This window comes from Capricornis sumatraensis, chromosome 11 (genome assembly GCF_032405125.1).
Source record: "Capricornis sumatraensis isolate serow.1 chromosome 11, serow.2, whole genome shotgun sequence".
Lineage (NCBI taxonomy): Eukaryota > Metazoa > Chordata > Mammalia > Artiodactyla > Bovidae > Capricornis > Capricornis sumatraensis.
This window is the reverse complement of record NC_091079.1, coordinates 29464498-29479598: the sequence shown is the minus strand read 5'-3', so window position 1 is coordinate 29479598 and position 15101 is coordinate 29464498. Positions and strand designations below refer to the sequence as shown.

Below are 15101 nucleotides of genomic sequence, written 5' to 3'. Positions count from 1 at the left end.
CCTGGCAGGCCCCAGAATCTTGCCTGGAAAATTCCATGCAGAGAGGAACCTGGCAGGCCCCAGAATCAGACATGACTGAGTGACTAAGCATTAAGCACAGGGGGTGCAGAGACCAGGGAAGAGCAGTTAAGGAACAATAGTGCAGCCTTCGGGCAGGGTCCTGGTTCCCCCTCAGGGGATACACTCAACAATATCTTTGAGCTGTTTGCCCATACTGAAGCCCCTTCCAGGTGGGAGACGTTCACAGTATGCTGCCCACAAGTATGTAGATCCCAGATGGGTTGGAACCAGAAGGTTGATGATGTTGGCTCCCACTTACCTCCCCACCAGCCAATCAGAAGTATGTCCAGCCAATCAGAAGTATGTCCACCAGCTGATCATGCTCCTTTTGAACCGTTGCTATGAAACTCCTGACTACCCGCTCCAGGTTGAGACACACTGTTTTTAGGGCATTAACCCCCTGTGGTTCCCTTTGCTGGGCAAACAATAAAGCTTTTCTTTTTGACTTCACCCAAAACTCAGTCTCTAAGATTTAATTCTGTGTCAAGTTTACAAAGGCAGGATTAAGCTTCAGAAGGACACTCACTGAGGACTCTAAACCTGGGGTTCAGGTGGTTATCGATACTCTTTCACAGCCCCCCGACCTTGTTGACCAGGATGTCCTCCTGGAAGACTTTTTGGGTTCATCTGTCATCTGTACCCTTGGAAGACTCTGGTGGATGGTGTGAAATACTCTGCCCCTCCTCCCTGTCCTCCTGCAGAGGATGAGGAGGGAATAGGTAAAGAGATGGGAAAAGAGGGGTCAGGGACCAAGTCTGGGAGGGCTTTCTGGAGAGTCTGAGCTATATCTTCTGAGCAGGCAGACCTACTCATGAGATCTTGCTCATGTACAGCTTCTTTCTTGAGTATGTTTAGTGGTTCATTCATTTATTCATTCAACAAACGAACTGTACAAAAAAGATCTTCATGACCAGATAATCACGATGGTGTGATCACTCACCTACAGCCAGACATCCCGGAATGGAAAGTCAAGTAGGCCTTAGGAAGCATCACTACGAACAAAGCTAGTGGAGGTGATGGAATTCCAGTGGAGCTATTTCAAATCCTAAAAGATGATGCTGTGAAAGTGCTGCACTCAATATGCCAGCAAATTTGGAAAACTCAACAGTGGCCACAGGACTGGAAAAGGTCAGTTTTCATTCCAATTCCTAAGAAAGGCAATGCAAAAGAATGCTCAAGCTACTGCACAATTGCACTCATCTCACACGTAGCAAAGTAATGCTCAAACCTGGAACAACTTGGAGTGGGTAGTCAGGAGTTTTATAGCAACGGTTCAAAGGTAGCATGATCAGCTGGTAGACATACTTCTGATCGGCTGGTGGGGAGGTAAGTGGGGTTCTCCAAGCCAGGCTTCAGCAATACGTGAACTGTGAACTTCCAGATGTTCAAGCTGGATTTAGAAAAGGCAGAGGAACCAGAGAACAAATTGCCAACATCTGTTGGATCATAGACAAAGCAAGAGTTCCAGAAAAACACCTATTTCTGCTTTATTGACTATGACAAAGCCTTTGACTGTGTGGATCACAATAAACTCTGGAAAATTCTGAAAGAGATGGGAATACCAGACCACCTGACCTGCCTCCTGAGAAATCTATATGCAGGTCAGGAAGCAACAGTTAGAACTGGACATGGAACAACAGTCTGATTCCAAATAGGAAATGGAGTACGTCAAGGCTGTATATTGTCACCCTGATTATTTAACTTATATATAGAGTACATCATGAGAAACGCTGGGTGGGAAGAAGCAAAAGCTGGAATCAAGATTGCCGGGAGAAATATCAAGAACCTCAGATATGCAGATGACACCATCCTTACGGCAGAAAATGAAGAGGAACTAAAGAGCCTCTTGATGAAAGTGAAAGAGGAGAGTGAAAAAGTTGGCTTAAAGCTCAACATTCAGAAAACGAAGATCATGGCATCTGGTCCCATCATTTCATGGGAAATAGATGGAAAAACAGTGGAAGTAGTGGCAGACTTTATTTTTTGGGGCTCCAAAATCACTGCAGATGGTGACTGCAGCCATGAAATTAAAAGATGCTTACTCCTTGGGAGAAAAGTTATGACCAACCTAGACAGCATATTCAAAAGCAGAGACATTACTCTGACAACAAAGGTCCATCTCCATCTAGTCAAGGCTATGGTTTCTCCAGTGGTCATGTATGGATGTGAAAGTTGGACTGTGAAGAAAGCTGAGCACCGAAGAATTGATGCTTTTGAACTGTGGTGTTGGAGAAGACTCTTGAGAGTCCCTTGGACTGCAAGGAGATCCAACCAATCCATCCTAAAGGAAATCAGTCCTGAATGTTCATTGGAAGGACTGATGTTGAAGCTGAAACTCCAGTACTTTGGCCACCTGATGCGAAGAGCTGACTCATTTGAAAAGACCCTGATGCTGGGAAAGATTGAGGGCAGGAGGAGAAGAGGACGACAGAGGATGAGATGGTTGGATGGCATCATCGACTCGATGGACATGAGTTTGGGCGGACTCTGGGAGCTGGTGACGGACAGGGAGGCCTGGCATGCTGCAGTCCATGGGGTCACAAAGAGTCGGATATGATTGAGTGACTGAACTGACTGACTGATGCTAGTCATGACATCACCTTCAGTGTTAGAAGCTAGATTGAAACATGGTCCTGATCACTTTCCTTCACTGAAGCCTTTCCTCTATGAGGCCTGGATGCCGCTGGCCTTGAAGCTGGCCGATAACAATCTTTTTGGAGGTTGGATTCTCTGGAAGAGACACAAAATCCTTCTATTGAAACAAGAGGGGCTCAGAGCATTGCATTTTAGACTGTTAATGTGAACTATGATCTCATCTGTAATTAGCAGATGGGGAAGTCACAGATAATTAGTAGTTTATTATAAAGTGTGGTAAAGTGTGAGAGCACACTCCTGGGGGTTCAAGGGAAGCAGGGTGCCAAGGCACAGTGTGCAGTTGGGGATCTGGGGGGCACACTGGCATGCTGGTTGTCGACTGTCAACTTGGCCTCACTGTCACCCCATCCTAACTTAGCTCCCCTCTGCACCACGGAGGAGCCAAGAACCACACCCTAGGATTCCCTCCCCTGTGGGGTTCTGGGCTATCATGTTCCAAGGTACAGGGGGTTGGAGGGATTTTATTTCTACTCAAGGAAAAATCTAGGACCTGAGGTGGAGGTAGCTAGAGCGCAGTTTCGTTTGGGCAACATATTGATAAATTTGCAATCCGGTTCCCCTGGCTCCAAAGTCTACACAGTTAATCACTGGATGACAGGGCCTCATTGGATCCCAAGCAAGTGGGCTTCAGGTCAGAGAGCTATCATGGGAGGAGAAACCAGTCTATTCTCTGCAGGGTCTTAAGGAAGGCTCACGGTGTGGTTCATGTATGCCTGGGTGATATGTGTGGGCTTGTGATAAGAGCCGGAGCTCAGGAGTAAGAGGGAGAAGGGGAAGGGTGGATGGAGAAACAGCTTGATGTACTTCCGCCAAACTGGGTATAAGGAGTTGCCCTCAGCCTGGCTGGGGCCACAGCGAGGCTGAGGAAGAGAAGATGAGCTTCTTTACAGAGGATTAGACTTGAAGCTCGTGGGACAGCCAGGGTTTTGCCATGGAACCTGTAGATATTTGATTTCCCAGTTCAGAAGAGAGGTCTGGGCTTACCCTTAGAATCATCTGCAGAGATGGTGGCTGGTATCATGGGAAGAAGTCTGGTAAAGTGTGATAGCACGCTCCTGGGCATGCAAGGGAAGCAGGGTGCCAAGCAGAATTGTGCCGAGGAGGAAGGCAGCTTAGGAGGGAGGAGTCGGAAAGCTGCAGCAAGACTGAAGTCTTGCTCAGCAGGAAAGTAGCTACACAGAGCAGAGGAAGGGAGCATCCTATGAAGGAGGCAAGGAGGGCTGGATCAAGTACTCCAGGAAGAATCAGTGTCATGATTGCATCTTCAGTTTGGATCTTTCCTCTGCCTTCCAACTTGCATGTCTGGCAGGATCAGTGGCAGGATCCACTTGGCCAAGTACTCTGAAGATGTTAATTCTCATGATCATTATGATCATGATAATATCAAGATAGGGGGTTAGTGTATTCTGAAGAGGCTATGTTTGAAATTATTATTTCCAAACCAAAATTGATTGCATTTGAGTCACACTGTTTTATAAAAGTTGAAGACAATTGTATAATATCGCTTGTATGGAATCTACAAAAATGGTACAGATGAACTTATTTTCAAAGCAGAAATAGAGACACAGACAGAGAGAGCAAATGTACGGATACCGAGGGGAGGGGTGGGGCGGTGGGATGAATGGGAGATTGGGATTGACGTCCACGCACCATGTGCTGTGCTTGTCTCTCGGTCGTGTCCGAGTCTTCACGACCCCACGGACTGTCGCCTGCCGGGCTCCTGTCCACGGGAATTCTCCAGGCAAGAAGACTGGAGTGGGTTGCCATGCCCTCCTCCAGGCATGTATACACTACTCTGTATGAAATAGATAGTTAGTGAGAGCTTACTGTGTAACACGGGGAACTCTATTCAGTGCTCTCTGTTGACCTAAATGGGAAGCCAATCCGAAAAAAAGAGGGGATATCTGTACACGTGTGGCTGATTCACTTTGCTCTACAGTAGAAATTAACACAACTTTGTAAAGCGGCTATACTCCAGTGAAAATTAATTAAAGATAAACAGTAAAGACAAATGCACAGTCAACTCCGAAGGGCTGGGGTGCTCACTCCGAGAGTGGGAATATTACTTTCCCAGGGTGGGAGGGCAGGAGGGTGGCTGACATGCAGTTAATAATTCAAAAGGCACAAGGTGTCATCCTGCAGGGCACCCTGCCCCTGGTAACTCACCAATAAAATATTGGGCTCAGTGCTGTGGAGCCCACAGCTAATCTGAGAGCAACATTCTCACTTGGAAAGGCTGGTTGGCGTGGGAGCCAGAGTGTCAGAGAAGCCCATGGGTCTGGAATAAAAATGTCACGAAGGGAAGTGAGTTTCCAACACTCCTTCCTGTACTACATCCAAAAGAACAGCCCTGAATCAGGTCAGCAGTGGTTAGTGTGGCCCTGGGAACATTCTACCCATGAGGTGGGGGACTCCTGCATGCTGTCTGGCTGGCCCCCCCCCTGCAAGACGGCTGCCTCCATCCCGGGAGTGGTCCAGCCCCTCTGACTCAGGAGGAGCCAGTGAGCCCTTCTGAAGCCCTTTAGATAAGCCCGTGTGCTTTACTTTTTCTTAATTGTCATTTTTCACTCTTAAAGGAATACCTACTCGTTAAAGAAAAGTTTGCAAATAGAGATGATGGTGTCAAGACGAGAAAAAATGGCAAATGTCCACTCTTTCAAGAAAATCATGTGTATTTAATAATAATAGCGAAATGGTGCGGCAGAGGGCCGCGACGCTGAGTGTTCTGGGTGCGTTTTCACCTGTTATCTTCGTGGCAGCCTCCCCTGGCGGCCTGGGTGACAATGCTGCAACTCCACTCCAAAACCCAATAAGATCTAAAGACTGAAGTTTGCTTTATAGTGAATTTGGGGGCTCAACATGAACGGAGTCCTATTTATAGTCTTTAGTTAAGCTGCTTGGTGTGAATATTCATGTATTAATACAATATTATTAATGGTTTTAATTACCGAGCACTGTCTCAGGCCCCCTGGGGATATTTTTTAGTATGTGGTGTTGTTTACCACATTTCTCAGATCTGCAAATTTCATAATTCCAAATCATGATGGCATCCTTTATGATCACCCCCTGTGACAGCTGAAGAACGTGAGGCACAGAGTTTTTGCCACTTGTTAGTCACTCCGTCGTGTCTGACTCTTTTGTGACCCTGTGGACTATAGCCCACCAGGCTCCTCTGTCCACGGAATTTCCTAGGCAAGAATACTGGAGTGGGTTGCCATTTCCTTCTCCAGGGGATCTTCCTGACCCAGGGATCAAGCCAGGTCTCCTGCAGTGCAGCTGGATTCTTTACTGTCTGAGCCACAGGGAAACCCTATGCCACAGGCTTGGCATCAAACAGCCGAGAAGAGGCAGAGAGAGGAGTTAAACCCAGGTCTGCACACCTCAAGAAACTGCGTACCTCCCAACCCTTCCCACATCGCAGCACACGGAGAAGGATAATGGTTGTTTCGCCCACGGTGACAGAGGACGAGGGTGCTCGGAGCCAGGACAGGTGGTCCAGGCTGTCCTGATGTCAGCCGCCTCAGAGTCCTGCCATCCTCACCCCTTTACTCAGCCTGCCGCCCCCTGGTGGGGAGTCCACCCAGAATTTAACTTTCATTTATAGAGTATGATTGATCCATCACAGGGTTGGGCAGCGGTGCTTCAGGAAAGAACTCTAGAGTCTGACCCCCTGGGTTTGAATCCCAGCACCTCCATTTTCTGGTTGTAAGACCTTTCCTGGAGAAGGAAAGGGCAACCCACTCCAGTGTTCTTGCCTGGGAAATCGCGTGGACAGAGGAGCCTGGCGGGCTACAGTCCCTGGGATTGGACCCAACTTAGAGGCTAAATGACAATGACATCAGAGATCTTTCCAGGGTGAGTGGCTCAAGTTCTCTGTGCCTCAGTCCCTTCATCTGTAGAATGGAGACGACAACATTGTACTTACTTCCAGCTGAGAGCAACAACACTCACGTGGTCCCCAAGGCACGAGGGAAGAAGTGGAGCTGCTGGGGGCGACCCTGAACTCAGGATGATCCTCTTAACTTTTGGGGATGGGGGGTTGGGAGGCAGCAGGTCCTCAGATCCAGCCCTTGTAGGTAGGTAGACGCCTTGCCTGTTCTCTAAGAGAGGCTGTGCTTGTCTTGTGGGAAAATGTGCGTTACCTACACAGGCTGATCAACAGAAAGCGGGGGTCAGCACCCAGAAGATGTCATCATCAGGTCAAGAATACAGAGCTGTTGAGAAAGCCTCTCTTAGGCCTCAACATACGTAACCTAAGCCAGTATCCTGTTCTGTGTTTCTTTTTGCACTGCCAGAGTTGATACTTGACATTTCTAAGATCAAACCTAAAATGTCACAAGTAGAGTTCAGAAAAGAAAAGGTGAGTCTGGGGCCCCTGCATAGGATACGATGCCAGGATTACTTCTGAGTTATGCCAGGTTTCTGGAAATCACTCGATATTTGAAGTTCTTTGAACAAATGAGCTGAGTGGACTAAAAAGTAGGTAAACAGAAAATATATCTGACTTCAGGAAGACCATCACCCTTCACTTATCCAAGGCCCAACAGGAGGTGTGCTTATCGGCTCTTCAACCACAGGCTGGTTGCCTGGTTATGTCTCTTGCCCTTTGCCCTTCATATGCAAACTCTGCATGCCCCGTGGGGTCATAAAACAGACTGGCCGCAGGGGCAAGCACTGAGTGATTTGGGGCTGGGCATTTTGGAGCAGAGACGAGACCTTCTCTTTGTGGGGCTCTTGATGATCTGATGGTGATTCTCAGCACCGCATTGCCCCCTTGCTCCTCTGCTTGATGGAACCTGTAATGAAGCCACACCTCCCAGACTCAAGATGGGGTCTCCATCGCCTCTATCTCCCCGCCCAAAATCTCAATATTCCTGAGTCAGGGATGGGTTCTGGGTGAAGCCTCACAGTGGCAGCTTCACTCTTATGCCCAGATGGGTGGCATCCATTGACCTGTGTTTGGCCCCATGCTTCCTCCCTTAGGGTCTGCCCAGCTATCACACCTCGGACCACATTCTGCTTCTAGCCCAGGGAACTTGTCCTGAGTCCTAGCTCTGAGTTTAGGGACAACCTCTGTTCCTGGGGCAGGATCCAGCTCACCAGGGCTTGTCTGCTCACTGAAGCCTCTGCTGAACTGTCCCCAGCTTCCAGAAGGGCCCTGTGTTGTAGATTAGCCCAAAGCCGGATGCCACATGTCAGGTTTCTCTGCTGGATGCTTTGCTTTCTCAGCCAGACTCTCTACCGAGGCTGGCCTCTTGCTAGGATGTTTGCTGGGCCCCAACCTACCTGAACTCAGCTCCCCACCTCTATCCTGTGGCTCTAGGCCTTGGTATGCCCTGAGCTTTCCCTTGTTTAAATGTCCCCAGCAGGTTGGACTGAATAAACCTCAAGGCTTTCTCTGGCTTTCTCTGAGTCTGCAAAGAAAATGATAAGCCCTGATGTTGGTCATGGGCTTGCTCACAGAGGCTTTCTCACCTGACACCCTCTCCATGTCCCACCAGGGCCTCCTATACTTCTTTGATATGTGCAAAATTTCTGAGAATGAAACACTTTCTGAACTTGGCTCCAAGGTTGAAGCCCACCTGAACCTTAACTCCTTCTCTGTACTTTGTGCTTCTCATGAGTTTGAGCAGACTCTGGGAGACAGTGATGGGCCAGCAAGCCTGACGTGCTGCAGTCCATGGGGTCGCAAAGAGTCGGACATGACTTAGCGGGTGAACAACAGCAGAGAGTGTAGTTTCTCTTCTGGGATGAGGGTCTCAGCTGAGGTCACGCAGGTGGATATTTCCTTGAGAGTGTATCTACGATAGATTCGTTTCTGATGCTAACTTTCTTTTCAGCGAGCTATAGTTAAGAGTCAAGAGTTAGATAGTGATTGGAATTTACTACTTTTCCTTTCATTACTTAAACCTTGTCCTCCCCTCCAGCATGAAACTTATTAGAAGAGCTTCGTGTTTGCACACGTGGGCTTAGACAGGTATGGATTCTTCTTTTTAAGATTTTTTGGAAGTGTACTATTTTAAATCCTTTATTGAATTTATTACAATATTGCTTCTGTTTTATATTTTGCTTTTCTGGCTGTGAGGGGATCTTAGCTTCCTCCCGGACCAGGGATTGAACACCCACCCCCTGTACTGGAAGGTGAAGTCTTATCCACTGGATCACCAGGGAAGTTCCCAGGTATAGATTCTTATGGAAGAGACAGTATTTCTCATCATATTTCAGCTTTCTCTTAGTGGTGAACACAGGAAGAATCCATCTCCTCACCTCGCTTGCCCTGAGGTGGGGCTAGTGACTGCGTTCTGGTTGACGATAGAAAAATATAATAATATGGGTGACTCCCAGGCCTGGTACTCAAGGCCTTCTGAGTGACCTCCCTTTCTTTCCCTCTCTTCCCTATAGCTGGCTGGATAGAGAGGATCAGGCAGAGGACTCCAAGTGGAAGGAGACTGAGATCCTGAGACCATTACCAGGAAGGCCCCTGCCACACATTGAATAGGACATAAATGAGATCTAAATCTCTCATTTCATTTTAGCTGCTAAGAGTGGGAGTCATTTGTTAACAGCACTTAGCTATTATTGACCAATACGGTTCCAAGCCTAGTTCTACACCTAACTGTAAGATCTTGGGCAATTCCTTTACTGTTTCTGAGCTTTCTCATCTGTATGAAGCTTTGCTGGCAGGCTCTGCAGTCAGAAGGGCAGAGCTTAGCATGCAGTCTTCCCAGGAAACAGCGCACCTGCCTGAACCTGCTCACCCACCGGCTGCCTCCTCATTGTGCTTCCATCCGATCCAGTGGTCTTGATCCCACCTCAGGGCATTGGTACTTGCTGTTCCTTCTGCTTGGGTCACTTTTCTCCCAGGTTCTACGGCTTTCCTCTTTCTCATCATTTAGGGCTAAACTTTAGCAGCATATCCCCAAAGATGCCTTCCCTGGTGCCTTCAGTTCAAAGAACATGCTTGACCTCCAGTTCTTTCTTTTTGGGCCACAGCATGTGGGATCTTAGTTCCCCAAGCAGGGATCGAACCTATGTACCCTGCATTGGAAAAGCAGTGTCTTAACCTCTGGACCGCCAGGGAAGTCCATGATCTTCAGTTCTTTATCACAGTTGTCCTACATATTTTTTTTTTTCATTGCCTCTACCCCTCTCTGAAAGCACTGTTCCATGCTTAGTCATGTCTGATTCTTCTCAACCCCAGGGAGTGTAGCCCACCAGGCTCCTCTGTCCATGGGGTTCTGCAGGCAAGAATACTGGAGTGGGCTGCCATTTCCTACTCCAGAGGATCTTCCCAACCCAGAGATCGAACTTGCATCTCTTGTGTTTCCTGTATTGGCAGGTGGGCTCTTTATCACTAGTGCTACCAGGAGGGCTTCCCTGGTGGCTCAGCTGGTAAAGAATCTGCCTGCAATGCAGGAGGTCCTGGTTCGATTCCTTGGTCGGGAAGATCCACTGGAGAAGAGATAGGCTACCCACTCCAGTATTCTCGGGCTTCTCTGGTGGCTCAGCTGGTAAAGAATCTGCCTGCAATGTGGGAGACCTGGGTTTGATCCCTGGATTGGGAAGATCCCCTGGGGAAGGGAAAGGCTACCCACTCCAGTGTTCTGGCCTGGAGAATTCCATGGACTATATAGTCTGACATGACTGAGCAGCTTTCACTTTCACCTCACTTTCACTTTTCAGTGCCACCAGAGAAGCCCCTAAACACTCTGAAAGCAGAGTATTATGTATTGGTTTATAGGAATATTATCCGTCAAAATTATCACATACCAGGCACATGACAAGCACTCTATAAGCAGCAGCTGTTTATGCGGATCCCACTATATTGAGTCTCTGTTTACAGGTCTCTCTTTCCACAGTCCATTGTGAGCCTCTGAAGGTCAAGGACAAGGTCTTACTTATACTCACTTCCCAATAAACCGTGTACATAAGAGACGATGAAGAAATGTCTGTGACGGGAGAGAAACTCAGATCAGGTCTTCGATCTAGAGCATCCAGAGACCAAGGAAACCATCCTTGTTCTAAAAAAAATTAAACCTTTTTATTAGCATATTTATTTTATATATAAAAGAAATACAAAAAAAGAAACACAAAGAAAATGCGTTCATGGCAACTCGGACTTGTCGGCGCCTTCGGCCGGGGCTCCCGGCTCTGGCCCGCTGGGTGTCAGCAAAGTCCGCCGGTTGTAGTGGCCCTTGATAATGCCCGTGTTGTTGTTCTCGTTCAGCAGCTGCTTCTGCCTCTGCCTGTTGAGCGACTGGACGAGGCCCAGGACCACCGCGGCCAGGGAGTACTGCCCGGGCAGTCTCCTGGGGGGTAGGATGAAGGGGTTGGGCTGGACTCTTCCCAGGAGAAAGTACGTTTTGATTTTCCCTTCCTGTTCACTGATGCCCTTCACGTAGATCTCCCCTCGGTAGTCAAAGGCAAAGCCCTGGTCCTTCAGGATGAGGTAGGTCTCCTCCGGGACCTGGATCCTGCCGCTGACCCCCGTGCTGTCCATCCGACTCGCCAGGTTCACGGTTTTGCCCCAAATGTCGTACTGTGGTTTCTTAGCGCCGATGACGCCGGCTACCACTGAGCCGTGGCTGATGCCTGTGAGGGAAGCAAAGGAGCAAGAGTTGAGAGAAGAGGGAGGTCTCAGAGGGAGCTGCCTCCGCCTGGGAGCATGTGTGTGCCTGTGTGTGCTCAGCCATGTCCGACCCTGCGACCCCACGGACTGGAGCCCACCAGGCTCCTCTGTCCATGGATTTCTCCAGGCAAGAATACTGGAGTGGGTTGCCATGCCCTCCTCCAGGGGATCTTCCTGACCCAGGATCAGACCCACATCTTCTGTGGCTCCTGATTGGCAGGCAGAGTCTTTACCACGGGGCCACCTATTTTCATCTCATCTTACTACTAGGAGGTAACGCTATAAAACCCAGCTTATACAGAATAAAGCTGACACTCAGGGAGTTTTGTTTTCTAATTTTGGGCCGCACCTCGAGGCATTTGGAACCTTAGTTCCCTGACAGGGGATTGAACCTGGGACCCCTGCAGGGGAAGTATGGAGTCTTATCCACTGGATCACCAGAGCAGGGCAGTCCCAGAGGATTAAAAAGACCTGCCCAAGTCATAGAGCTGGTTACAGCAGACCCAAGACACAAACCGAGGCACCCAATCCCATTGGACACATAATTTTCCAAATTCCAAACTATGCCTCCAGTGTAAAGTACCGGTTGGCCTTAATCTCAGCAACATCTCCTGAAATTACAGAGCCTTTGCTCAGGGTTACAGTTCTTTTTATTTCTGGTTCGATATATATTCAGTAATTTCAGAAAGGACATGTAGAGCCCTTGAAAGAAGTGGAAACAAGCCCTGAACATCCCATCCATCGATCAAAACATAAAATATCACTGCTTTATTCCAGTGAACAAAGGGAGTCCTTAGATCTAACAAGTCAGGCATGGCTATTACTTGACCTTTTATACTTCAAAGCTACTAAAGCAGGACCAAGCAAGTAAAATGGCACAGCAGCCAGAGGATATCTAAGACACGAGGACTGCAAGAACATTTGTTTGCAGATTGCACACTGGCCCCCAGAAGGTCACTGGCCTCAGTAAGGACACCCTGGAGCAGCTGCTGGAGGACCATCTGGGTGTGTGATTTGAGGCTAGTTGCCCCCCTTCTCTGGGCCTGAGTTTACCCATCTATACAGTGTGAATGTGGACTGAGCAGGGGCTTTCAGGTTGGGCTTCCCAGGTGGCTCAGATGGTAAATCTGCCTGCAATGCAGATGACCCAGGTTTGATCCCTGGGTTGGGAAGATCATCTGGAGAAGGAAATGGCAACCCACTCCAGTATTCTTGCCTGGAGAATCCCATGGACAGAGGAGCCTGGTGGGCTACAGTCCATGCGGTCGCGAAGAATTGGACATGACTGAGCAGCTAACATGTTCACTTTTAGACTGTGCTTTAGGAGCACCCCGCACCCCCCGCTGCCCCCAGGCTTAGTAGAGATGCTGAAAAAATTAACAAGTTATACACATTGTAAATGACTATTATCACATCACTGTGAGTATTGTGTTGTTGTTTTGCACAAGGGTGTCCCAAAGCCCAAAGGATGCTGAGCTATGTGGCTGAGTGAAGAACTCAAATGCTATCTGCCTGTCCCTGGCTCAATTCAGCATCTGACATCCTCAGGAACAGAATGCTGGCTTTTGGCTCAAGGCAAATACCCAGAAGAACCACAGGGCACTGCATTGACCCCTAGCATCAGGTGAGACAGAGGGAAATGATAGACAGTCAGCTTTCTCTCTACCCAAGGCCTTGCAGGGTGGGATTCCAGATAAGCTGGAGGAGGGAGGAGCCGTGGTTTATCATATTCTTGGTATTTCTGCACACAGGCCACAATCCTTCCTCTGCTTCCAGCATCTTGAGCAAGAAGAAGCCCAGACGGGCCTGTCCTTGGCCAGGTCACACTGGCTCTGCTGTATTCTTATGGGAAAAAGCGCCCCTGGCTTGATGCCCAGGGTACGGAAGGGCTCAGTGGAGCGAGGCCAGCCAGACTTCCAGCTGCTACTCACCAATCCGGAGCTCGAAATTGTTGAAGGAATGCTTGTTGATCTCCTGGATGCTTTCAGTCAGGGCGAGGGAGAAATCGGCCAGGGCACACAAATGTCCCCACTTATCCTCGCATTGCTGCAGCGAACGTGAGAGAAGAAGTCATTGGACGGGGCAAACAGGATCATTTCTGCTGCAGGGGTCTGGTCTGTGTCCTAACCTAACTCCACCCACACCCCCCTTCAAGGGAAGTACAGGTTGTGAGCCGCACAGTCATCAGTGTCCAGAATCACAGGGTGCCAGGAGATTTGCTCCAGAGAGCGTCATATGTGTGCCTCTCAGATTCCATTCCCTACCCTTACCCTTGCCTGTTCAGGCTGATGCTGCCCGCAGGTGTGTGTGTGTGTGTGTGTGTGTGTGTGTGTGTGCGTGTGTGTGTACACTCCTATGTTCACATGTATGATGTTTCCCATCTAGGAGCCGTGTCTCTTTCCTTTGAAGCACTCACAGTGTCTGTTTAAGGGAATATTTCACATAGACATTTGCTTTCTGAGCCTCAGTTTCCTCATCTCTGGAGTGGGGATAAACAAGTTCATGGGAACTGAATGACAGTGTATATGTGAAAGGAATTCTGTGTCTCTCTAGAGCAGAGGTTGGCAGTCACTAAAGGGCCAGACAGCAAGTATTTTAGGTTTTGTGGGCCATGTGGTCTTTGTCATGACTACCCAACACTGCCATTTTGGCCAGAAAGGAGCCATAGACAAAATAGAAATGAATGCGTGTGGCTGTATTCCAATAAAACTTAATCTGTGAAAACAGGTGCTGGGCTGGATTTGGCTTGGAGGATGTCTCTGGGGATCCCTGCAGTAGACGGATGTGAACACGTACCCAGTGACCATCAAGGGTTTCTTCTCAGGTAGTCTTGCAACACTTCTAGGATTTTATTTGGAAAGTGAGCAAAGAAGGATGAGAAGGGATGAGGACTCCTGTCCCTGGTAGTTCACATCCATATCCAGAAAGCATTTACTGAGGACCTACAAGAGGCAGGGCTTTGTGCCGGGAGCATGACTGTATCCCAGGTAAATTCATCCACTGACCTTGGGGGGTAGATGTTGGTTTTCCCACTTAACACTAGTGCCTGGCACACAATCACCTCTCAAAAAAGTGAAACTATTAATACTGGAGCCCAGGAGCCACAACTACTGAGCCCACGTGCCCTAGAGCCCGAGCTCCACAACAAGAAAAGCCACCATAATGAGATGCCCCCCCTCAACACAAGGCGAGAAAGCCTGCATGCTGCAACGAAGACCCAGTGCAGCCAAAAAATAAATACATAAAAAATGTTTTAAAGTCTGACTTTCAATTTTTAAAAACTGGAGCTATTATTATCATCACTTTTGGAGGAGAAAACAAAAGTAAGAGTAAGAAAACAGGCTGGGATCAAGGGTTTAGCAACACCAGCAAACGCTCATAATTGGTATTTCTCGGTCCTGATTTTGCACATCAAGTGAACAGTGAGTTTCAGAGTGAAGCCTCAAGGCTTCTCAATCATAAAGAAGCATCGTTTCACCCAGTGGATCCTGCTTACATGGGGGACAAATACATCACACACCTGGAAGGTCCACTTATCAGAGTTTCTCCCTGCCAGTCACCAGGTCTCCTGGCGCTGACAGCCCACCACTCTCCCACCTTCAGCAGCATGACCACACTGAGGTCCCTGCCGGAGGGTGTGGTCGAGTCTAGAGCATTCCTTTACCTGCTTTTCAGGTGACAGGCCTGACACAGCCATGTAGGTACTACCAATGGTCTTAATCTTTTCAATGTCTTGAAACCGGTCTTCACCAAGCAG

At 48.5% G+C, this 15101-nt stretch overlaps 1 protein-coding gene across 1 annotated transcript in view; it reads right to left on the bottom strand.

Annotated features, from left to right (window-relative positions):
* Nucleotides 1–10819: 10819 nt before the first annotated feature.
* The window catches only part of ADCY8 (adenylate cyclase 8), a 233176-nt gene continuing 228894 nt past the window's right edge, over nucleotides 10820–15101 (bottom strand). Inside the window, exons 16-18 of the mRNA XM_068983599.1 lie at nucleotides 15009–15101; nucleotides 13276–13390; nucleotides 10820–11307 (exon numbers count right to left, since the gene is read on the bottom strand). Of these exons, the coding sequence (XP_068839700.1) occupies nucleotides 10820–11307; nucleotides 13276–13390; nucleotides 15009–15101 (696 nt within the window). The remainder of the gene's footprint in view (nucleotides 11308–13275; nucleotides 13391–15008) is intronic.